At 42.3% G+C, this 23,861-nt stretch overlaps 2 protein-coding genes across 2 annotated transcripts; both read right to left on the bottom strand.

The window, feature by feature from the left end:
* Positions 1-9,493: 9,493 nt before the first annotated feature.
* Positions 9,494-18,688, bottom strand: LOC124691722 (phosphoribosylglycinamide formyltransferase, chloroplastic-like; the record flags this gene model as incomplete). Its single annotated transcript, XM_047225027.1, is given in 5 exon segments — positions 9,494-9,843; positions 9,983-10,109; positions 17,620-17,796; positions 18,246-18,357; positions 18,459-18,688. Coding segments are annotated over 5 exon segments (760 nt in total), but the record flags the coding sequence as incomplete, so codon positions are not given.
* A 768-nt stretch (positions 18,689-19,456) lies between these two features.
* LOC124691814 lies at positions 19,457-22,817 on the bottom strand. Its single transcript, XM_047225120.1, has 9 exons — positions 22,577-22,817; positions 22,243-22,455; positions 21,650-21,730; positions 21,467-21,553; positions 21,273-21,368; positions 21,110-21,163; positions 20,018-21,016; positions 19,886-19,925; positions 19,457-19,808 (listed from the first exon to the last, which is right to left on the bottom strand). Exons 1-9 carry the CDS (start codon positions 22,814-22,816, stop codon positions 19,660-19,662), a joined length of 1,959 nt encoding a protein of 652 aa, XP_047081076.1. The 5' UTR covers position 22,817; the 3' UTR covers positions 19,457-19,659.
* Between the last annotated feature and the right edge of the window lie 1,044 nt (positions 22,818-23,861).

Consider the following 23,861-nt stretch of genomic DNA (forward strand, 5'->3'; position numbering starts at 1 on the left):
GACTGAAATTATACTATTTTACCTCTTCTGTGGTTCATACATTTTTTACAATTTCTTCGCTTGGAGAAGCTCTCTGCCTTTGGTGCTATGTAGTTTGTTATTTCATTACTATAACCATTTAAGACATGGTATATTTTTTCTATTGGAATAAGTCGATTTCTTTGGGTGTGCTTGAGCTGTGCTACATTGTCTTGGTGGTTTAGGCTGAGTTTTCTGTACCTCAATTTCTAGATGGAAATAACTTTTCGGTTTTGTAAAACTTTCTTCACCTCAACTTAATCTGTAGGGAATAGCAATGGCTGCATCTTATTATTATTACTTACCAGCCATGGCAAACACATGCCATAATAAACAATATAGGCATATTTCTTAGTAAAATATCATCATAAGATTGCGTGGCATTATCTCTGTAGTATTGTATGCTCATTCTTTATGTGGCAGAGTCTCTGCCCATGTAACTGTAAAATGGAGATTGAAATTTCAGATGCATGTTAAACAAAGATGAAGCAACATTTTGTTTAGTTCCCCAGTAAATGCAAATGAAACATTGTTGCCTAGATGTGAGCTTGAGTGTTTCCTTATCTGAGCACACGTTAGGACAGTCAATTTGCGCGGATATTCTCAGTATTCTGAATTTGCAGCAAAACTCCCAGCATTTTGTACTGATTTAGATGGTACAATACTAAATTTTCACTTGACTGAAGATTTCAGTCTGTAAGCATCACACAAGTTCTTCGGGCGAGCAGGTGATTTATTCTGTTGTTTTGCATAAGTAACTACCTGGAACTAGCTAGCCCTTCATAGTTTCACATGCTTCTTGCAAATATCTTATCTCTTCACGGTTTGTTAGGTAGAGAAATGAAACAATGGGGAAAACTCGAATCCAGATCTGGCACATCTCAGTCTGAAACTTTGAACTGAGTAAATAAGAATATAAAGATATGTACTGATGATAACTATTTTGCCTCTCCGTGTTCTTTTCATGGTGATATATTTTGAGCTTATAAACCATTCTCTTCTAAGTGCCAACTTCAGCTGCTGTCATTTGTGAGTTGTACTTCGGCCTATTGTTGCCAAAAAGTGTTCTGTTACAGCAAGGTAAATCCAGTCCCAACTCCACGAGGCACCTGTATATTTTACTAATAGACATAAATCAGTGCACTGATGTGTGCAGAAGGCTAAATGCAACATAAATTGCAGTGAAGATCTAGCAAATTATTACCTGAAGAGTAGGTAAGATTAGAGGCAATGTAAAAGTGAATTAGTTTATATCTCATTCAGATTTACGAACTTTAAAAGCACCAATAGCCTTTCTATGACTTTGTGAAGTACCAAAATGAGGAAGTATTGCATGTAGTACAAATATGGATCTGATTCTCATGCTTCCACTTCGTTATTGAGATCTAATTTGGATTAGTTTATATCTCATTCAGATTTAAGAACTTTTAAAGCACCCATTCTATGATTTTGTGAAGTACCAAAATGAGGAAGTACTGCATGTAGTACAAATTTGAGTTTTTCCTGCCCTACATTTTTGGATTATACAAAGGTGGACAATAGTATATTTAGTCCATGAATTTTTTTATATAGAAGTAATTTATACTTATCCACGAACTTCATTTATAAATATTTAGGCCTACTCTCCTAAATTCTTCGTACTTCAGAGATTACTTGATCATTAGCTCAAATCATTGGGTTGGGCAAATGGATAGGTATGCTTAAAATTTGTCTGTAACTGGGAGTTCTATTCTTTGTCAGAATTACATATATTGTCTTATTCAGTTTATATATAAACAGAATTTGCTCTGTTTGTTCATTTTACAACATTTGCATGCTTAATGTGTCCATCCATTTTCAAGCTTTGAGATATATACTCATATTTATGTAAAGAAAAGGCACAGGGACTAATGTTTACTGAAGTAACCTTTTTTTATGGCAAGGGAGGAATACTATTTAACAAAGGAACTCAATTTGTTTTGTCAAATTTTTACTCTTGAACTTACAATATCCTACCAGTTAGTGACATATGTTTTAAGAAGTCTCATGTCAATGCACAATTAGATTGAAAAACGACGTGGAATTAGCTTGATGGGGTGTTTTAATAATATGGCACTCTTGCTGGTGGATTGAGTACTACTACTGGCACCTGTCCGATGGTCACCAGGTTAGTTCAACGGTTTTAGAAACAGAGATAATGACTGGGAACAATAAGGGTCAGTGTGTGCATGGTTTTAAAGGCATCGCCTAAGCGACGCTTAAGCGTCCGAGCGTTCCAGGAGGGAAAGGCGTCGGCGTCGCCTTTGTTTTCTGCCCAAGGCGTCCAAAGGCGTCTCTGAGGCATCCAAAGGCGTCGCCTAGGCGCGAAATCGCCGCCTTGCAAGAATCTGGACGCCTCTGTTCTGTGCGCGGGAAACTTTGGGATGGCAGGAGGGGAAAACAGAAATGGCGGGCTGGGAGGGAAATTGAGGGCCATCTATAGGGGAAAGAGAGGGGAGAGAGAGAGAGGGGAGCTCCTTTCACGCGACCTCCCCAACTCTGGCCAGATCTGCTGCTGCTCCTTCATCTGCCGGCCTCCCCAGCTCTGGCCAAGCTTCTGGCCATCTGGCGACTCCTCCCACTGGTGCATCCCTCTCTGTACAGCTTCCATGACAGCTTCTCTTGGTGCCTTGGTGGTGTCTGGTGTGTGTATGTGATGCGCTTCTTCTTGCCTGCTTTGCCTCTGCTTGCCTCTGCTCATCCTACCTAGCTGATGCTTTGCTTCCAGAAAGGCAGCCTCAAAGGCGTCGCCTTGCAATGCATGAGGCGCCCCCCCATCGCCTTGGGACGCCTTGGCGCCTTTAAAACCATGAGTGTGTGTGCATACCTATAATAGTACTCCCTCCATCTAAAAAATAGGTGTCTCAACTTTATCTAGATACGGATATATCTCTAACTAAAATGCATCTAGATGTATCTAGACAAAAGCGAGACATCTATTTTTAGACGGAGGGAGTACTAAATGAACCATTGACAAAGTAGCCCTTTACTGTGCTGGGTCGCAAGTATCCAGTTTGTCTTAGCTATTCCATGACCGTTGGTAAAAGCGAGTGACAGATGCTTGAGACAAGGTTGGTGTATACTTGCCAAATCCTTTTGTTTTTTCATGACCAATTCTATGTTGTTGTTTCAAGGTGTGACATCAAGGGATGGTTTGAAAACACTTACATTAGATGGAAAGTCAGAGCCAAACAAGAAACATTATGTACCAATAGATGTTTGACCAGTATACCATCTATAGAATTATCGGTTCCATCCTATATGTGCAGTTTTATATGTTCTTATATTACAAACATATCTTATATTCAGACAACTAATGTCGTTTCTTCCCTTTTTGTTTCTAGGTGTAATTCTTCAGAGAACCGCATGGTTCGTGCCACACTTGCACTACGCTAGCTGTGGATCTACTGAATAGTGTGTGTGCCGCCCTGGTGTTTGTTGTAACACCGACATCCAACCTTTGCACCTCTCTGTAGTTCATCGTGCTGGCTCAGTATTTGTTAAATTTTGTTTTTAATCAATCAAATGGCATGTACTCTCGACTAATGGATTTTTTAATGAGTGTGTCAGACCTGCAAATTTCCAGTTCTCAGTGATATAGTTGGTTGTGGTTTACTCAGCTGTTTGTTTCACAGGCTATTGCTGAGTTTACTGAACTCCGTTTTGTTTATTTGCTATGCCAAAACACTCTCACTTATTGCATCGCGTGCTTGACAGGCGACCTAATTCTTGGCTACTTAGTATTGAGTCGGTACTCACCCTATTTCTGTTTCTAATATAGACCAGACTGGCCATTTTCTTGCATGGTACAACCGCGTTGGTCTTCACCCGTGATCGGATCTACTATACATGGTCTTTATGTGTTTCTGGGTCTATTATACATGCCTGTCTAGCAGCAGCACGGTTCCAGTGTTCTTAGCTAGGGGCTTAATTGGTTGGCTTGGAAACTGTATCTTCCATGGGCGTACTTCAGGGATGTATAACTGATTGTACAAAAAGTGCTTAAAAAGGCCTAACCTATCACCTTGGATCCAACAAGGATTAAAGGTACTTGCACTTGATGACAATGGTGAACCAACTGTAGAAACAGGAAACATACTAATCGTTAGATGATACATGCATAGGTACTACATTGTATATTTATCTTTACAATACATTTTTTTTCTTTCCCATGGATTAAACACGTCAGTCGCAAATTTTGGTCTTGATTGTACATTTTTTAAGGTGTGTGCCTGGACTATAGAAGCTTTATATTCTTTGGTGTAAAATATATACTACTGTTGGCATGTCAAGTTAGCATCAGATGTTACGGAGCTCATCCTGTGCTAGACGTTGTGTTTTCTTCATAAATATTACCGGGGTGAGCATTTACGGACGGTTTATGATGCACTATTGTTTTTACTATTTTGCACACGGTGTGCCCTGATCATCTAATCTGCATTGCAGGTCATCTACAATATTCGACTCAGCCAACATCAGCAGATTGATATTATGTTCTAGCTTCTTTTAGCAATAAGCGAAGTGAAGACACTTTATCTGTTTTGTTGAACCGATACAACATACAACTTTGTTTAATATATTTATTTTATGGCTGCAAATTCTTCAATGCTCAAGTATCGTTCAGTTCAGTATGGAGGTTCAGTATGGAGCAGAGTGATTGTTTTATGGATATGTATCTCTGGTTGAAGGAAAATGATATACACCCTCTGATTCATATTACTTGACACTAATATATAGATGTATAGACATATTTTAATTGTAGATATATCTATTTTAGTGGCAAATAATTTTGGAACGTGCTATTTTTATCAGAGCTCTAAATTGGAGCTGTTATTTTGATTGATTTTCATATAAGCCATAATTATCTGTAACAACATGGGTAATAATATTTTATCCTCCAGACAGCCATCTAGACTGCCCTTGGTCAGGTGATCTAGAAGGCCCAGATACCGGCAATAACCACACAGGCGTATTAGACTGCTCGTAGTGGGAGTAACTTAGGTATTAACATCACACATTTCAAGTTATTTTGGTGACATGGCATAGCAATAAATGAAGAAAGAGAAGGAGGTGGTAACTAGCTATGTTACCATAACATCACACATCTCAAAGCAATATGAGTCTACAACATAATTAATAACACATTACATGACACCACATCTAAGTTACTACCCACTATGGAGGTAGTAATTTAGACTAGTAACATATGTCATGTTACTAGTCTAAGTTACTCCCCACTATGAGCAGCCTTATGCTTGAATGTCTCACGAATTAAAGCCTATCAAATGTACCGGAATGGACATCGTCATGACACAATGTCATGCAGGCGGCGCGGCTAAGCGCGCTTGCCCTTCTAGTACTCTAGAAATTTCTACAAATCTGCTTACTTAGTGATGCACCTGAAAGGGCTATTATGATATATTTTTAGACGTACATCATTATATATCTCTACCAAAATATTTATGAATAATAAAATAGTAGTTGAATTGACAAACAATAATTCAAGTAGGCATGGAAATTAATCAACTTCATTTCTTTTCACATTTAATCACATTGCGTTTGAACCAATTTTAAGAACCAATGTCTATAAAGGATAAAACTAAGAAAAATGGTTACAAAACTAAGAATAGCATGTTACAAAACAATTTAAAATTTAACACGATGTAAATGTATTCTCAATATAGCTCGCAATTATCGTTCATTCTATACTAAGATAAAAAAAAGTTAAGAAAAAACATTAAAATTTATGATAAATTATATTCAATTTAATTAACCATGGGTATAAGAAAATTAGGAGATCAAAATGAGTACACCCGATCAGCCCAATAAGAAGAATATGGAATGGTGATTTACTTAATTTATTCAGCGTCAATTTGTACTACCAAAATTAATAGGCATGCAAATTAATAAACTTCATTATTTTTCACATTAAATCACATTCCGTTTGAAGCATTGTTATGTGCCAATGTCTATAAAGGATGAAACTAAGAAAAATGGTTACAAAACTAAGATAGCATGTTACAAAACAATTTAAAATTTAACACGATGTAAATGTATTCTCAATATAGCTCACAATTATCGTCCATTCTATAATAAGATAAAAAAATAAGTTAAGAAAAAAGTATTAAAATTTATTATAAATTATATTCATTTTATTTAACCACAGGTCTAAAAAAATTGGGAGATCGAAATGAGTACACCCGAATAGCCCAATAAAAAAGATATCGGATGGTGATCCACTTAATTTATTCAACGTCAATTTCAGAAACTCAATTCGGCTCCCGGGTGTGTATGATCCCTCTACCATAAAAACATATTTTCAAGTGTTAAAAAAAATTGACAAAATTTTTTACATGAACATCTCCATAATATATGTGTATTCGTCAAGTTTCACGAAAAAATGATATTTTTTGTAGTCTAAGCGAAAAAGAAAAAATTTATCTTGTGACAAGTCTTTGTTTCAGCACCGGATTTTGTCTTTTTTACACACGTCACATGACATATCGATTTTCCATGAAACGACTTTGTAAGCGCGTAGCACATGAAGATGTACGTGCGAAATTTTTGTTTCAATTTTTTGACATTTTAAAATGTGTCTAACATGTATTTCTAATTAAAGGGAGCATATGCTCCCATGTGCCAAAACACCATTCCCCGTCAATTTGTACTACAAAAATTAATGTTTCAAGAAGTTGCTGAATGTTTATGCATATAGTGTAATATCTTCAAGAAAATAAAATAGTGTGATGATTTGTTCCAATAATGTATTTGCTTGTACGGGGTGAAAAACTTATTGCAAAGCACGGGACCGGTCTACTAGATCGTTTCCGTGCTCATCGTCGAGCATGCACAATCCTAAGAGCATCTCCACCGGCGCCTCCTAAATAGGTGCCGACAGTCCCTTATCGGGGCCACCAACACACTCGTTCCTCTATTTGGTGATGGTTTCGCCAAACCAGCGTACCCCAAACGGAGACCCCAATCAATAGTGAAAAAATAAAAAATGCAAACGACGTACGGATTTTATTCGATTTCTAGCGAGTTTATACAAAAGACGGCGAATACAAAAAAAAACTAGCGGTTCTTGAAGGCTCTGTAGTTCCCATTTTCTGTAGCGTCATCGCCATCGTCGTCATCAGATAACTACCAGTCGCCCTCCTCCTCTTTTGGCGCCGGTGGTGGAGAAGGAGCGACGGCGAGATCAACGAAGTTTGTACATCACCTGTCGGTAGTCCTCGTCGATAGAGCGACCGATGAGCAGGTGCTGCCCCGACGCGTGCTCCGGGTCATCGGGGTCGCGGTAGGCCGCCTGCGCCTCGAGCTCCATTTCCCGCCACTTTTTCACCGGCGGCGGTGGTGGTGCACGACTTCCTCCTTGGGGCGGCGAAGTTCGAGGCGCCTGCGTGGAAGAAAGCTCGGCGCCTTCTTCTTCACTTCTTTCTTCACTGGCGCCGCCCTTCTCGTCGGTACGGAGGAGCTGCCTCGCGGGCCGTCCGGGATCACGATGCTGCTAGACGGCCTCGCGTATGGCACAGAGCGCAGCCGGTCGCCGAACCTGGATGAACTGGATCGAGAAAGCACCCGACACCGCCCGTGTCGGTGCGTGCGCAGGCGGCGCTGCCATGAGTTTCTCCTGCGGGAAGTACAACGGCCAGCGGGGCGGGTCGCCGTGGATCCTCGGACGGTAGCCATATGTCGCGAGCGTCCGCTCCGGCGGACAGTTCGTTTGAACCGCCCGGCGTCAGGGCCAGCGGACCTAGCGACCTCGATGTCGCTCTCCTGCTGGAAGACACGGCGCCACTCCGGGCTGGTTGATACCCACTCCAAGCGGTGGCGCTCCTCCGACGTCATCTGCACGCGCTGCTCCTCGATGAACGAGCGCAGCTCCGGTCCATCAGGAGTAGGCGGCATGGTGTAGCCGGCGGCGGACAGGTGCTAGCCGTGCGGAGGTACTCCATCGGCACCGAGATGTGATGCCAGTAGAGCACGTGCTCCTCATCGAGGGTAAACTGGCAGGAGCGCTAGCCACCGACGCTGCTTCCGCCAGCCTTGTACTTGTGTGCCATATCTCCGGCGGTGTGTTTGTCTGGCGGTGATGGATTCGAGCGGCGGTGGCTAGGGTTGGATGGAGACGGCGGTGTCGACGAGGGTTTTAAAGTAGCCGCACCGGCACACACCGATGCCACATGGAGACTTGGGCCGCCGCCGCGTGGGCGTTCCTACGGCGTCTGGCCTCGGTTTTCAGCAAATGTGTATCGGACCACGGCTGTTTGTCGTACACGCGGCAGCGAGGCACACTACGACCGAAGACACGATGCACAAGACGACCTCCGCGCCTGAGATGGAATTTGCAGTTAGCTGCTCGCCTCCTCGTGGCAGCGACGGCATCACGGCACTGGATCCCGGCCATTCGCGACGTATTGGACGACACAAGAGAGCCAACGTCCATGAACACACCATTCTGATGCTTGTCACTATAGCCCGTTTGTTCCAGCATTAGCTTCATAGCTTCGTTTCCTAAGTTTAACCTTACATTGATCTGTCTGCACTAGTCTCACTCCAGCAACAACATCCCATTGCAAAGTCCGGTATTATTTCAAATTTGCGTTAATAATACGGAGTAGTATAAATGAGGGTCATCATTGAGTGACAAGTGTGTGCATAGGGCATTCTGGTAACTCGTCTTTGGGTTTTCGCATTTGTGGTTAACATCTCTTGCTCGCGCAATTAGACCAGCGACCAAAATCTTCTCCACCGCTTACCACGGTGCTTGTTACCCTTCAGACGCCGTCGCCCAGGGCTGACACCACTGGCGACAAGTACACTAACCACATCACATAATTTTCTAGGATCAACTCTGCAGCCGCTACACAGCACAGAATATAGAGATTTACAGGGGTTGATAGAATTATCCTGTTAACACAGAAGAATGCAATGGCCCTGCAAATCTTTTGTAAACTCCAGTTGTTTCACTCTTAGTTCTGCGTACTGAAGTATTAAGTACTTGATTTTTTATGAATAATCAAATACGAATTATGCATATTACTGGATGTGGTTAATGCAACTGAACTTTCCCTGCATAGATTAACTGTATAATAGTCTGGTCATTCTAAAATATTAGGCATCGACAACCACAATCTGCGACTGAAAAGAAACACAGCTTGCATGGACGATTAGCCACCCACCCATCTTCCTCAGGACTGAAAACAAACTGAGAAGGGAGATGACAAAAGAAGCAACCGTTATAGTTGCTCCAAGAATCATCTGACAACCTTAAACTCAATACTTAAATGGAGTAACCAAAATCAAAATGGAGGAAGACGCGGCAGGACCTTGCTGTCCGAGAGGGCTCTCTAGGAATGGCTACCATTTGCACCACCCCCTCTTCTATCCCTCTCGCATAAACTAGAATGTCAAAGCATGGCAAAAAAAAAAGGCGAAGAAAAAGACTGACATCTTTAGGGAAGATACTTAGATATATCATCTCGCTACAAACTTTGTCTGAGGAACAGACTATCATCAAAGCCAAACCACACAATGAGCAGAACAAAGTGCAGGGAAGATATTATGTTTATCAGACATGTTATTTCACTCAGTCAGACTAACAGTACGAATTAACTCCAAGCCCCGGGGGAAAATGGCACTTGGCAGAGGGCTACAAATTTCAGTAGCGTTCAGGAGACATGTCACGAATTAGGTAAACGCATTGGGGTTTGTACGACTTCTGATAAGTGGGACACCATCTTCCCGCCACACTATCCGGTCCTCACACAAGGCAGCAACTGCCTCAACATAAACTTGGTGCTCCTGGAATGTTGGTTAATAAATCGACAGAAAGAATATCTAAAGTCAGTGGTAAATTGGCAGTCAGAAATCTTAAATAACCCTAATAATGTAGTGTGCAGCTACAGGGGGGGGGGGGGGCTCAGCAGCACATAAGACGCACCTCATGAAGAACCCTTGCAGCCAATTGCTCTGGCGTATCATTGGCTAAAACAGGCACAACTCTTTGGGCTAAGGTTCTTCCCGTGTCAAACTGCTCATCCACAAAGTGAACAGTTGGTCCTGAGTATCTGCATGGTTGGGAAATATCATCAAATAAAACAGATAATTACATAATGGAAGATAACATGGTTAATAGTGTAGAAACCAATGCATTCATCAAACAAATCGACTTGACAAGGGAAGCAAGGTGCCGCTTCCTTTGCTGGTCATGGCCAAGGACTACGACCAAGTTGAGAGGTGCTATCTTCAGAAAGTCATGCTGAAGCTGGAATTCCAAGAGCGGTGGGTCAGTCTGACCCTGAAACATGTCCAGTCTGTGGCTTTCTCCATTAGAATGAATGGACCCAGGGGATCAGGCAAGGGGATCCTATCTCCCCCTATATGTTTCTTCTTTGTGTTGAGGACTTCTGCCATGTTGAATTCATCAGGGCCTCTATTCCTCAGCCGTGTCATCCATGTTGGGATCCACGTCCCATGGGTGTCACATCTGTTATTTGCTGACGATTGTTTGGTGTTCCCTAAGGCTAACTCCAGAAGGGCAGGTCGACTAAAAGAATCCTCGAAGATAGTAAGACTGGGTCTGGGCAGGGAGTCAACTTAGCAAAGTCTGCAGTCTTTTTCAGCCAAAACTGTGACAGCTCCACCAAAACTGAGGTGCACTGGGGATCTCGTACTCTTACTGAAGCTTTGGGTGAGAAGTACCTAGGTCTTCCCACTGCCTTGGGAAGTTCAACTGATGAAGCTTTTGAACATCTCCCATTGACAATCAAGAAGCTGGGGGGCAGCTAGTGTGAGAGGACTCTTGGTGCTGCGGGAAGGGAGGTTCTTATAAAGTCTGTTGCTCAAGCAATCTCAACTTACTTGACAAAAGGACGACCAAAATGATGAAGCCTTCCTTTTGTCCTTCTATCCCTACATGTCCCCATATCTCTGTACGCAGAGGTAAAATGCATTTAGTTAGACTACTATTGTATAAAAATAATTTGATCATTTGTTTTATTTCATGTTTTCCCGCCTGATGCTTTCTTATTATTTTAATCATATTGTTTTAATCTTCAATCTTACTATCATGTAATGCATTTCCCGTTGTGATTAAATTTAAAAATCAGCAACTTGCATTCATCTATATAATATGATCGATCCATTGGTTATAAACTTATAATCAAAACTTTGGTCGTGAACTAATTTGTGCAGCTTACTACTCTGCTAAGAAGTATGGTCACGTTTGGAGCTAAAGTGCTAAACTGATGTTCCGTTGTTACCGAGAGATTTGAGGTACGATCTTGATACTTAAATTCAAAGCACTTAGCTAATATTGATATTGCTCTCTTTATATTCCAGTTTTCTGAGAAATTCAAATAATGATAAAAGGGAGATACTCTGTACACCTAGGAAAAATTACTGGCCATGGAAACCAAATAAATATGCTGGCATTTCCTCTTATTTATGTATTTATTTTGTTGTTTAAGAGCTGAAATAATATAATTACTCAACTAGGCTTCTTTAGACTAAAGTATGAAATGCACTAGATAGCAAGAATGCCAACACCCAAAAGTTATGTTTCTTCTCAAAACATGTCAGATAGCAAGAAAATATGCAACTAGACATCTATATAATGTTAAGTTTCTTCTCAAAACTCTGTCATTTAAAGTTTCTTTGCCATAGCAGGTACTACTATAGAATGTCGGACACAGAACATTTATATTCCCTCTTGAAACGTGTCAGAAATAAGAGCATGTGGGACTAGACATCCATGAAATTCCAAGAAACCATTTTGGGTGGTCCCATTTTGATAACAAAATAATTTAATATGATGTTTAATGTAATGAGAAATATTTTGCAATGTTCAAAAAATCGGCCGATTTTCCGATTAATCGGACGATTAATCGTGAATCGTAGGGTAGGCGATAAGATTTTGCCATATCGTTGGTGCTTCTCGTTTGGAGCGTTTAATCGCTCCGACAAGCGATAAATCGGCCAAAATCCGATAAATCGCCCAAATCCTGTGAGGCAAAAATTCTAAAGAATTCAGAACGTCCACCGCCCTCCCTAATTAGTGCTACTCGATACGTACGCCCGCCGCCCTCCATAACTTCCCGTGCTCGATAGAGCCGCCCGCCGGTCGATAGATAGGGCCGCCCGCTCGTACCTTGCCTCCGCCAGTTTCCGATGCGAGTATGCAACCCATCGGCGCCGCCAGCATGTTCACTTCATTCTCGTCCTCCTTCCAATCCATCTAGATTCCCACCGTTCTCTTCTTCTCCAGCCCATCCCGTCCAGGTGAAGGAGGCAGCAGCTCGACCAAGGCCGGCGGTTCTTCGACAGCAGTGCTCCGCCTGTGTCCCTCCCGCAAACAGCAGCCAAGAGGCCAAGACCAACGCGAGCGTCCCTCCCTACAGCAATTCTTCCATCCAAGGTCTCTTCTCTCTCTCTTACTGTGAAGATCTATTCAGATGTACGTTTATTTCTCTTTCATCAGCGTTTGAGAACAATGAGTGTCAATGATATTTATTTTCTCTAGTAGGATGTATCGTGCATATAATGTCTGCTTAGCTGCCGCTGGTCCTTCTGATTTAGGATTGAATTAGCCTCTATCTTCAAGTGTACAATCAGTTCAGTTTAATCACTCGCCATCACGTAGATGAATCAGTGCAGCGATTCAATAGTTGTAGTAATAGTTGTAATCTGAATATCAAATAGACTGAATTCAACTCAGGTTACTCAGCTCGAATTTTCAATTCATGTATTTTCGTAATAGTAGTACTCTGAATATCAAATAGACTGAATTCATCTCAGGTTACTGCTACGGCTACTGGTTCATCTCATGTTCTGCTTTTTTTATTGTTTGTAGATGGCTACTGCGACTACTGGTTCATCTCAGGTTGCAGCTTCTCAACTAAAAAGGAATTCAGATGATATGGGCTGGGAATTTGCTGTGTTGATCGATCCCAATGATCCGCAAAGAGTTAAGTGCAAGCTTTGTGGAAAAGAAATGTCAGGAGGGGTGACCCGGATGAAGGAACACATTGCTCAGATCAGAGGCTCAGTGACACCTTGTTTGCATGCCACACCAGATCAGCAAGCTCGGTGTAAGGCGGCAAGTGAGGCACCAAAGAGGAGGAAGATAGAAAAGCAAAAGAAAGAAGAAGAAGTAAGAGCTGCTGTGAACATAGAGGAGATTAACATGGATGTTCAAGAAGAGCTTAATGAAGTTGGTAACGGTGATCCAAAGAAGGGGCCTATGGATCAATTTCTTGCTCCAATCGATCCTTCAATTCCGTTGAACATTAAAAAATATCAACAGAATATAAATGATAGTGTTGATAAGGAGAGAAGCTACCGAGTGGGGCAGTACTTGGCTAGATGGTTGTATAAGAAAAATGTACCCTTCAACGCTATCAATGATGATGACTTCAAGCAATTTTGTGAGGCTCTTGGTCGTTATGGTCCTGATTGGAGGCAACCTTCTCAATATATGATTCGAGAGAAGATGTTGTCGCAAGAGGTGGACCGAACTAGAGATTTGTTGAAGCCACATGATATTGAGAGGGCGAACACCGGGTGCTCTATCATGACCGATGCTTGGACAGACAAGAAAAGGAGGAGCATCATGAACTTGTGTGTGCATTGCAAGTTGGGGACTGTCTTTCTAGGATCAAAGGAGGCGTCAGCGGATGCACATACAAGTCTGTACATCTTCAGTTATGTAGATGAATGCATTGAGAAAATAGGTATGAATCTTCAACTTTTCATTGCTTTTCATCATGAGGTTGCTTGCTGAATATTATGATCTGATTATTGTCCTTTGCATGAACTCATGTTTTTTAGGTGCTGATAATGTTGTGCAAGTAGTCACTGATAATGCATCAAACAACATGGGAGCAAAGGTGATGTTGAAGGATAAAAGGCCCAAGATTTTTTGGACCTCATGTGCAACTCACACCATCAATTTGATGGTAGAAGCAATTGGGAAGTTGAAGCAGTTTGCTCCTGTAATTACCAAAGCCAAAGATATGACTATTTTCCTGTATGCACATCATGCCACATTGGCGCTCATGAGGTTTCATACAAAAAAGAGAGACATTGTTAGGCCTGGAGTGACTAGATTTGCTTCAGCATTTCTTACCTTGCAAAGTCTTGTTGCTAAGAAGAAGCAACTAAAGGAGATGTGTTGTAGTGATACTTGGGAAGAGTGCAAGCCCACAAGAACAAAGAAAGGAAAGTATACTCATGCCACAATAATGAGTAGGGCATTTTGGAAAAATGTGTCTCTTTGCATTAAGGTATGTTAGCTAAACTACAAATTCATTCGTATTTACTACTGTTTTGTATTTACATTTTATTGCTAATGAAGTAATAATCGTGTGCTTGTGTATGTTGGAATGAAAGGTTTTCGAGCCATTGGTGAAGATACTTCGGTTGGCAGATGGTGATGGACAGTCCATGGCTTCTATGTATGGAGAAATAATAGAGGCAAAGAAGGCAATACTGATTGCGGTTGAAAGCTCAGAGAAGGACTACAGGGTGATCACAACAGCTATGGAGAGCAAGATGAATGGGAGACTAGATACACCGTTGCACATGGCAGCATATGCCTTAAATCCGTACTATAGTTATGCTAACAGAAGCATCTTTAGTGATGTAGAAGTCATGTCCGGGTTGATGGAGGTTGTTGAACAGTTTTATCATGATAATGATGAGGCGATAAATAAGGTGCTTAACATAGAATTGCCCAAGTTTAAAAAGATGGAAGACATGTTTGCGAAGGTTGCTGCCACAAAAGCTATTGCCAATGCAAATTTCAATGCCGGTAAGCTCATTGTCAATATAATTGTGCCATATTGCATTTCTGAAATGTTTGGGCTGATGCATAGTACTTTATTTTTTCCATAAATGTAGGTGAGTGGTGGGCAACTTATGGACTAAAAACTCCTACATTGATGCACATGGCTTTAAGGATACTCAACTTGACCACAAGTTCATCCGGGTGTGAAAGAAATTGGAGCGTTTTTGAACAAGTAAATCGCAGCTTGCAAATACTCAAATCTGGTCCTAAATTCATTGTTCATTTAAGAAAATGTGAATCACTAAACTACACATTTCTATTTCCTATTTGTAGGTAGATGCAAAGAGGAGAAATAAACTAGATGTTCGTCGTAGAGATGATCTAGTATATATTCAATTCAATGGAAGAATGATGGACAAGAGAAAGAAGTTTGAGTCATCTTGTGATGTTCTCCTTGGTCAAGATGCTTCCATGGCACAAGATTGGATATGTGAAGGAGCTTACAAAGATGAGGAGGTTGATCCAATTACGGGGCTGCCATACTCTAATAGTGATGATTCAATGGGAGGTACCGAAGCTATGGAGCCTCGTAGAAGTGCAAGAGTGAGAGAACTCCATGAGGTGGAAGAGTTTGTTTCCGATGAAGAGGAAGAACAAGTGGTTGTCAATGAGGATGAGATAGAGTTTGAGTCCGATGATGATGGGGTCGTAGAGCTCAAGGACAATGAAGATGAGGAGGAGCCGACTGAGTCTTGAATATTAGGCCTTTAATAATCTGAGCACTACATTTGTTGCTTGCTTTCCTAAACTCTATGATTTATGTTCTTGTGAGTTGTGACAGAACTCAACGTGAGAGAGAGAACCTGATGCTTGTTCGCTTATTTTCTTACTTTGCTTTGTGAGAGAGCATCCACTACTGGTTGTTTGCATGATATTTCATATTTGTGTCTATAATTATGCAAGATTTGGAAATATGAAGTTTCGGAGCATCCACTACTGGTTGTTTGCATCTTTATATTTGTGCACAGACTCAGATGGAAAATGTAGTACTGCAATATTATTTTTTGCATATTATAATATAGAATATTCAATGCTTAGATTCAGAGATCTGACAAAAAGCTAGCCGATAAATAGTCGACCGATAAAATCGATTAATCGGCCGATAAGCGATTAATCTCTCACCGGAGGCCGACCGATCAGTTACCGATTAGCGATATCTTGAACATTGATATTTTGTCTCCTAAATTCTTATATCTGAGTTTCTGTCTGTTAAAGTTTATCTGCTAGAACAGTTCTGTACAGAAGGAGAAGATTTTGCCATTTTTGTTTCACATGAAGCATCTTTAATGTTGGTAACTCTCAAAGCCAAAACCGTTTAAAGGGTAAAATTGCATGACTAAATCAATGTTGTATTAAGCAATAACGGTTACGACTTCAAATATCTATTGGAATGTAGTGTCTACATTCAAATTTTGTTAACTTAAAGTAACATATATATTTGTATCAGGATATTATTATGATTTTGGGAAACGTAGAGACTAATCTAACGCTAATGCCGAACAATTGTTATTGTGTTACTCTGTACTACCGAAGCGGGTAAATAACAGGAAAATCTCTGGCCCGTGCAAGGTGCATGGGTTGATGACTAGTGGAAGAAAATAAGGAAGCTGAAAGTTCCCACGAGGGTCAAGTGCTTCTGGTGGACAGTGATCAACAATTTTGTCCCCACTACAGCTGAGATGCAGGGCCGCCATGTGGAAAGTATCAGTAATTGTTGAGGTATGTGGCTTTGAAGAGTAAACCCTTTTCCGCATCTTCTTTGCTTGTTCTTGGGCTAAACTGTTCTGCGAGGCGATGAAGGAATTAACTGGGTTCAAAATGCCAGCTCTGCACCCGCATTCTTGGTCCCTCGATATCATTGATGGAAAAAGAGTTGGAGAGGAGAACACCCCAAGTATCCTCTGTGGGTTATGGTGTGTGTGGACTGACTGAAATGGCAGGTCTCATCACTCATGGCAATGTTCCTAGGAGTTTTGTGCAGTGGGCGAGAGACACAGCCTTTCATTTGCTTCAAGCTGCTAGCAAACCTCCACACTCTATACCAACTGCTGCACAGGCAGGCAATGTTCAGTGGCAACAACCGAAACTGGGCTTTGTCACGGTGAATTTTGATGCCTCTTACATCTCCTCTAATGGTTCTGGAGCTTCAGGGGTTCTTATTAGGGATGCTGATGGTGCCTCTTAGTAGCCCGTGCCCTATGGTTGACCATTTGGCATCTATGCTGGCTGCGGAGGCTACAGCAGCTACAGATTGTCTCCAGCTAGTTCTGTCTGGGAGGCACCACAAGGCCATCCTCAAGAGCGATTCGTCCCAGCTGGTGCAACTCTGGCGAAAGCAAGACTTTCTCCTATCTAAAATCTCGCCATTCATAAGGAGATCAAGGAGGTCAGTAGCAGCTTACTTTCTATTGAATTTGTGTATGCTAAACATTGCTGTAATGAAGCTGCACACCTATGTGCTAAAGAGCATCAGGGGAACACCATCTGAACTACTGGGTTAGCAAGGTGTGCCGGCTTTCCTCTCTGTTTTGCCTGATTGACGATTGTATGCTACTACCTGATTAATTATCTGAGCTCATGTTTGCCGGAAAAAAAAATCAACTTGAGCAGTTATCACCACATGACAAATAATAATGTTTACATGGAAGTTTTCTTTGAATACTCATTTTCTTTCAGGTGAGTACAGATGGGAATGCAAGATGTTGGAAGGTGCTAGACAAAATGTAAAGTACCTGGCTCCAGATGCAATAACTGCTTTATGCACTTTTGAACCATAATAACCCTTCCCACCAAATGCTGGGAGGAGTGAAGGATGTATATTCAGCATGGATCTGGGATATGCCTGAACTAGCTCACCAGGTATGAGCTTCAAGTAACCAGCAAGCAGAACAAAGTCTACCTTCAGATCCCTGTTTCACAATAGGAATAAACCATGAGTCAAGACATCCTCCATGTGTCATGAAATACAATCTTCACACTTGGCAAACCAAAGTTCATGAGTGCATTTGGGGGGAAAAAATTATATAACCAGCTTGTAGACAGTGGGTTTCAGCCAGAATATTCACGCTGAAGCAGAACTCATTAACACAAATGCATGCGGCTACAAGGGAGTAACATATCGCAGCTGTAAGGTTTTATGTTCACTAGCAGCATCAGAGCATGATAGATGGATATGCGAGCTATAGAATAAAGAAACTCATCCTAAATCAGAAGTTGTGTGTGTGCATTTTACAATCAGACTAGAATTGAAAGCATGAAGAGGTCATATACTCATATCATGATATTTTCCTTGCACAATGAAAAGTATAAACTACAAAATGACAAATCACAGCCATCAGATGGGATCGACAGAACCGACCTCAGAACATTCAAAAGTTCATCCGTCGACACCCCCTCCGGCGCTGATTTCGACTTTGGGAACACAACCACCGGTACGCCATTGCACCTTGCATACTCCGCACCACCGCAGCCTGCAGCATTCCATTTCGCCGCATCAGCAAACCACCAACCCACAGCACAGCATTTCACCTCACAGTCCAAAGCTTCCAGGAGGCAACGAAAGCATCCTCACCTGGCTTATCCGTGACGAGCACAGCCACATCCCCGTTCACCTTTCCACCCAGAGCGGCCTCGTGAATCGAGCGGAAGTTCGAGCCCCCGCCGGACACGAACACCGCGAGCCTCTTCCTGCTGACCCCGGGGTACCCATCTCCGCTATCTATCGCCGCCGTGTTTGCGCTCGCGGTCGGACGAAGCAGCAACCGCCTGCAGGCGGCGGCACATGGCTGCCGCTTGGTCGTCAAGCGTACCCGCGCGCTTATCCTCTGCGGGTTCTGGACAGGGTTAATCGAGCAGCGCAGCCCGGTGCCGGAGGATGCGACGGCGGCCGCCTCCATCGGTTGATTCCGCTGGCCGGTGCTTCGCTTGAGCACTTGCCGCCGGCGCCGCCGCCGCAGCAATGGCTACGCTAGGGATGTGCGGTTGTGGGCTGTGGGGCGTGACCACGTGGGCTGGATGTGAGCTGTATGGGCCAAATGTGCACATGACTATTTGTATAAAGGTATTCAAACGAATGCAGGCCTCGCGAAGGAGTTTCCACGAAAATGGAGCACAAACCGATTCCAACACAAACTAATTACTAAACTCCGCCTAAAAATAAGTGTCTTAATTTTATCAGATTTCGATATATATAGATACATTTTTTATTTATAGATGCATCAAAATTTCAAAAAAAAATTATCTGCTTTGCTTCGAGATTGCAGATCGGTGTGCCCTTAAATGGAGGCGGTGGTGGGGAGAACTATAGTCGGCGTCGACGGTCGGACTCGTCCTCGACATGGACTCCCACTCATATAATGGGTCAGACTAGATTGGATGCCGTATGAAATTGGCGACTTGGATCATGAGGACTGGAAGGGCTGCCATCTACACGGAGGGAGTATTTATTTGTATGAACTCGCTACATGTGTGATGTTTATATGCCAGTTCTCCCGTAAAAGGGGCAAGAGACATGTGTGATGCTCAAACTACATGCGAGCATCAATTTCTAGCAATCTACACATATGATGTTTACGACTCCATCTGCAATCACATGTATTTTATATATGAACAGCACAAAGAATTTGATGTTCTCATTCCCATATACAACTTCAGTATAATTCCTTTCTGAGAGAGCACACCAAACCAGTTCCGCAGCATATACTCACCGAAGGGAATGAACTTTCATGAACTACAGGTATACAGTCAACAGGGTATATATAGGCAGAAGTTTCTCAACCCATTGATACTTCAAGAGATGACTTTGCAAGCCACAGCAATCCAGGATCGTTCCTTCTCAATACCAGGTAGGTCTCCGCACGCCCAATCTCATCCGACACGACATCCTCGCAGAAGCCGATCAACTCGAGGACCTCCATGGCGGCTGAGGAAAGGAAATAAAACAGTTAGTTTACAGCACATTTTGAGGACTGGGGTGGCAGTTTGCAGAGGTAGATGTACCTTTGTAATTCGCCACACTCCTTTGGAAATGAGGATTGGACTACAAATTGGAAGAAAAAAAATTGAGGATTAGTAAACATCAGTTTCAGTACATAAGAGAAACACGCCAAAACATAGAGAAACCAAGCATACCTTACGCAGTCTCTTATATCGAATGTCATTTGGGTTCTCTATCACATTCTTTATGATTTTGAAGAGTGTTTGAAGCACAGAAGCTGCCTCTGAAGGTGTTGCTTGTGACCGAAGCATTTCAATAGCCTTCTGGAGACGCGAACAAAGGGCTGCCACTGGCTCTTCTATCCTTTGCAACTCGTTGCTGCTCAAATCAGTAGCATCGTCAGGATCAGGTTCAGAATTCAAGATTGACAGGTTTCTGCTCTGTTCAATCTCCGCTTGAATATTATTTCCAGATTCCATAGCATCGGGATCAGGTTCTCCCATGTGCCTCCCATCAATGCTCACCTCCTGGTTCAGTAGGGACTTAGAGGAGTCATCGGGATCAGGTTCAGACTTCAAAACTGTGGTGTTAGTTTTCAGCTCTGTCTCCACTTCCATCTTGTCTCTAGATTCCTGGACAAATCCGCTGGTGCCATCATCAGGATCAGGTTCTTTGTCATTCTCACTGTCGATCTCCATCTCTTTGTTAAGGGTGCCAGCATCTAATGAATCATCAGGATCAGGTTCTACGAAATCAACGGAGTTTTTCTCGGCATCAGGCTCAGGCTCAGAATAACCTTTGGTGTTCTGGGCTGTAAATGATACAAAATCTGGTGACCCTGACGTCACAATTGCCATGGCATCGCTATCATCTGAGTCTAGTTCCACCTTCACATTTCTCTGAACACAATCTTGACCAGCATCATCTGGATCAGGTTTCTTCACTGATGTAGCAACTCTATTGTGGGAACTCTCCAATTCTGTTGATGATGCATTCAACAGACGCTGATAAGCAGCTACCCCTGACAACAAACGAGCACTTGCCCGTGAGCTCGATCCTCCCCCAAGCTTGTGACCAACTACATCAGCTTCTGGTTCAAGAAATTCATCTTCATAGGAATCAAGGACTTTGCGACCACTCAGGACATGACCACTGGACTTGGTCCAGTCCAAGGAAGCAGCTTCATCATTCAACTGAATAGAAAAATAATTGTATGTTGAGGATCAGGTGAATTAGAAGTAAACAACAGGTAACCAAACATCACAAGGGTATCAAGAAACAATAACCTGCTTATTTAGAGCAAAAAAGTGGGCATCATGCTCAGAATGCACCATATGCGCCTGAAAGCAATAAAAATACAGGTGAAAATGTAAAAGCCCGTAACTATAGTGAAAAGTTGTTCTGCATAAGTGAAATAATTTTATGGAAAAACAGAACCTAAAAACTTACTAGTTCATGGAGTAGAGTTTTCTTGATACTTTCATATTTCCGAAATCCTTTCAAGTCGTCAGTTCGTAGGCGAAGAGATATCTCCTCTCCCATGTTCTATATGAATACCAATCAAAAAGATATATTCTCAGATAACAAATTTTCTGCATAATAAAATTTTATGTATGTGTTACATGAAAATAGCTCGTATTCACCTTATTGAAGCCTAGAATGCATTTCGGACTAACACCTACATATCCCACTGGTGCCATTTCAGTCATAATTCCCACTCGCCATCTATGCTGAAAAAACAACAAATAACTGTGTAAGAATGATAGTACACAGGGAAATAGACTTGTGTAAAAATGAAACTATGCAAAAAAAAAGGTTAGAATTACCTTGTTCATGATCGCAACTATGCCAGGGTCACATGCGAGCATGTGCATTCTTTTCAGAGCTTCGGAAGGTGGTGGATTCAGCTGGCACCCAACAAAAGGTAAATAAGCACACATTTTTTATTTGAGATGACATTATCAGCCTATCCAACATTATACATGAGACAGGTATTTGCTACTACTAGCAACCATTTATTTGACAAGAGGTAGTAGAGAAAACAGCGTTTCTACAGCTAACGCCTAAGACGACCTAGGAGTATTACATTCTAGTAAATTAGTAGTATGAAATGCAAAAGGATGACAATTCATATATTTTGGACGAAAGAATTAAGTTAGCACACGATATCATTTGACTTTTTCATATGAAACACACACTACTGACTGCTCAAATGGACCAAGGGGAGAGGGCGGACTTAATCCTAGCAAAAAGACTGGAAACTTATAGGTACAAAGGAGCATGGGCCAAAGTAAGATTTATGATAGCAGGACTATACGAGCTCCAAAAGGACCAAAATAATGGAGTCATAATTGTTATTCAGGGGATCTATTTCTTATAAACAGAAGAAAACAAATTATTGGAGCAACATTTGACTAACCTCAACCCCGGGAAGGTGAAGTGTCCGAAAATCACAGAAGATGTATTGCCCCTGTGGAAGTTTTAGTGAAACCTTGGGCCTGCCTGACGATCGTTGCCTCAGCCGGCTTTCTTCTTCATCGAATCCAATTATGCGCAGATCAGGTCTTTTGCCATTATCTGATACTTCCTCAATTTCATCTTCAAAGACACCCATCATTCTAATAGGCTTACCCTGTTGCGTGAAAAGAAAAAGAAGGTGCATATCAATGATATTATTCGCAATTGCATTATCAACTACCTAACAGCATGTTGTATTATTGATTAGCATGTACAGTGCATGCACCGCATCTCACCTCATCGATAGCAGCTTCTTTCAGTGTTATGCTTGAATGGGATTCCGAGAATGGCGTGATCAGCTTGGAACCTTTATTTGCAGATTGTGGAACTATGAGCTTCAACGTCTCTGGTTTAACATTAGTCAAATCCTGGAGCAGCTGCCCAAAATCTTTCACTGTACAGCTTGGGTCCGCATCAACATCAAGTTGCCTGCCTCTCCAAGTGACTGATATTCGAGCTATTCTCTTCTCATCCATTTCGTACCTGACAAAAGACCACCCTATGCTGTCAGTTTAATGTACTTGACAAAATAATAGGGTAATCATTCTAGTATCTACTACCAGAATTTCATAGTCTCATCAATCAAGTTATCAGAGTGAGAGGGAAGCGTGAAAATTAGCTATAGCAATAGGCTCAATGCTCATCCTATGAACATCATGGAGTCCATCCTGAACCAGAATGACCAATCCAGCTTTAAATCCACGGTGACAGCGTGATTGGGGTATCAGAGTAATACTACTTCCAATTTCCGATATACAGTCAGAAGAAAAACAATATAGGAATTGGAGCCTTCATCAATCACTCGGGCAGCCAAAATGGGTAGAAATTCCACTAGTGTGTTGCTTCCTCAATACCTCCATATGGTCTTTACCAAATCTATAGCAACTAGACTTACAGGTTAAAACTTATTGACATCAGTTTAACACCTACAAAACACATGTATGAGGAATTGAGGATTCATCCGTCATCCCAGGTTAAAGAACCTGAGATTGGGGTATCCCAGGTTAAAGATTATCGCCCTAATTCGCCCCAAATTCGTCACCTAACGGCAAACCCTCCGGGCTAAATCGCTGGAAACGGCCCACGGATCCAACCAAAACGAGCAACGAAGGATCCTGCGGCGTAGAGGTGATTGAGGTACGGTACGCACCTACCCGGACGCCTCTTGCCGCCGTCGAGCCGAGCGCCGCGGATTGATCAGCCGACTGAGGAGCGCGAGGCGACGGGAAGGTTTTGCTTCTGGATGCGGGGAACTGATGGGCCGACTCGCGAGGTGGATTACTTGGAGGAGGCGAGCGGAACGTTCGAGAACAGGGAGACGACCAACACCATGGCGTCGGAGGAGACGCGGTGGGTTAGATACCGTCACGACTCCCGTCGCTCGCGTCACCGCTGACGAGACGAAGAGGTTTACGTGTTCGTTTCTACCGAAAGGCGCCTTCTCTGCCTGGTTGTGTAGTTATCGTGGCCAAGTTATGTTTTCCTCCGACAAGGAGACGGCTTTATTACTCGATTTTATGC

The sequence above is a fragment of the Lolium rigidum genome, chromosome 1 (genome assembly GCF_022539505.1).
Source record: "Lolium rigidum isolate FL_2022 chromosome 1, APGP_CSIRO_Lrig_0.1, whole genome shotgun sequence".
NCBI classification, from domain to species: domain Eukaryota; kingdom Viridiplantae; phylum Streptophyta; class Magnoliopsida; order Poales; family Poaceae; genus Lolium; species Lolium rigidum.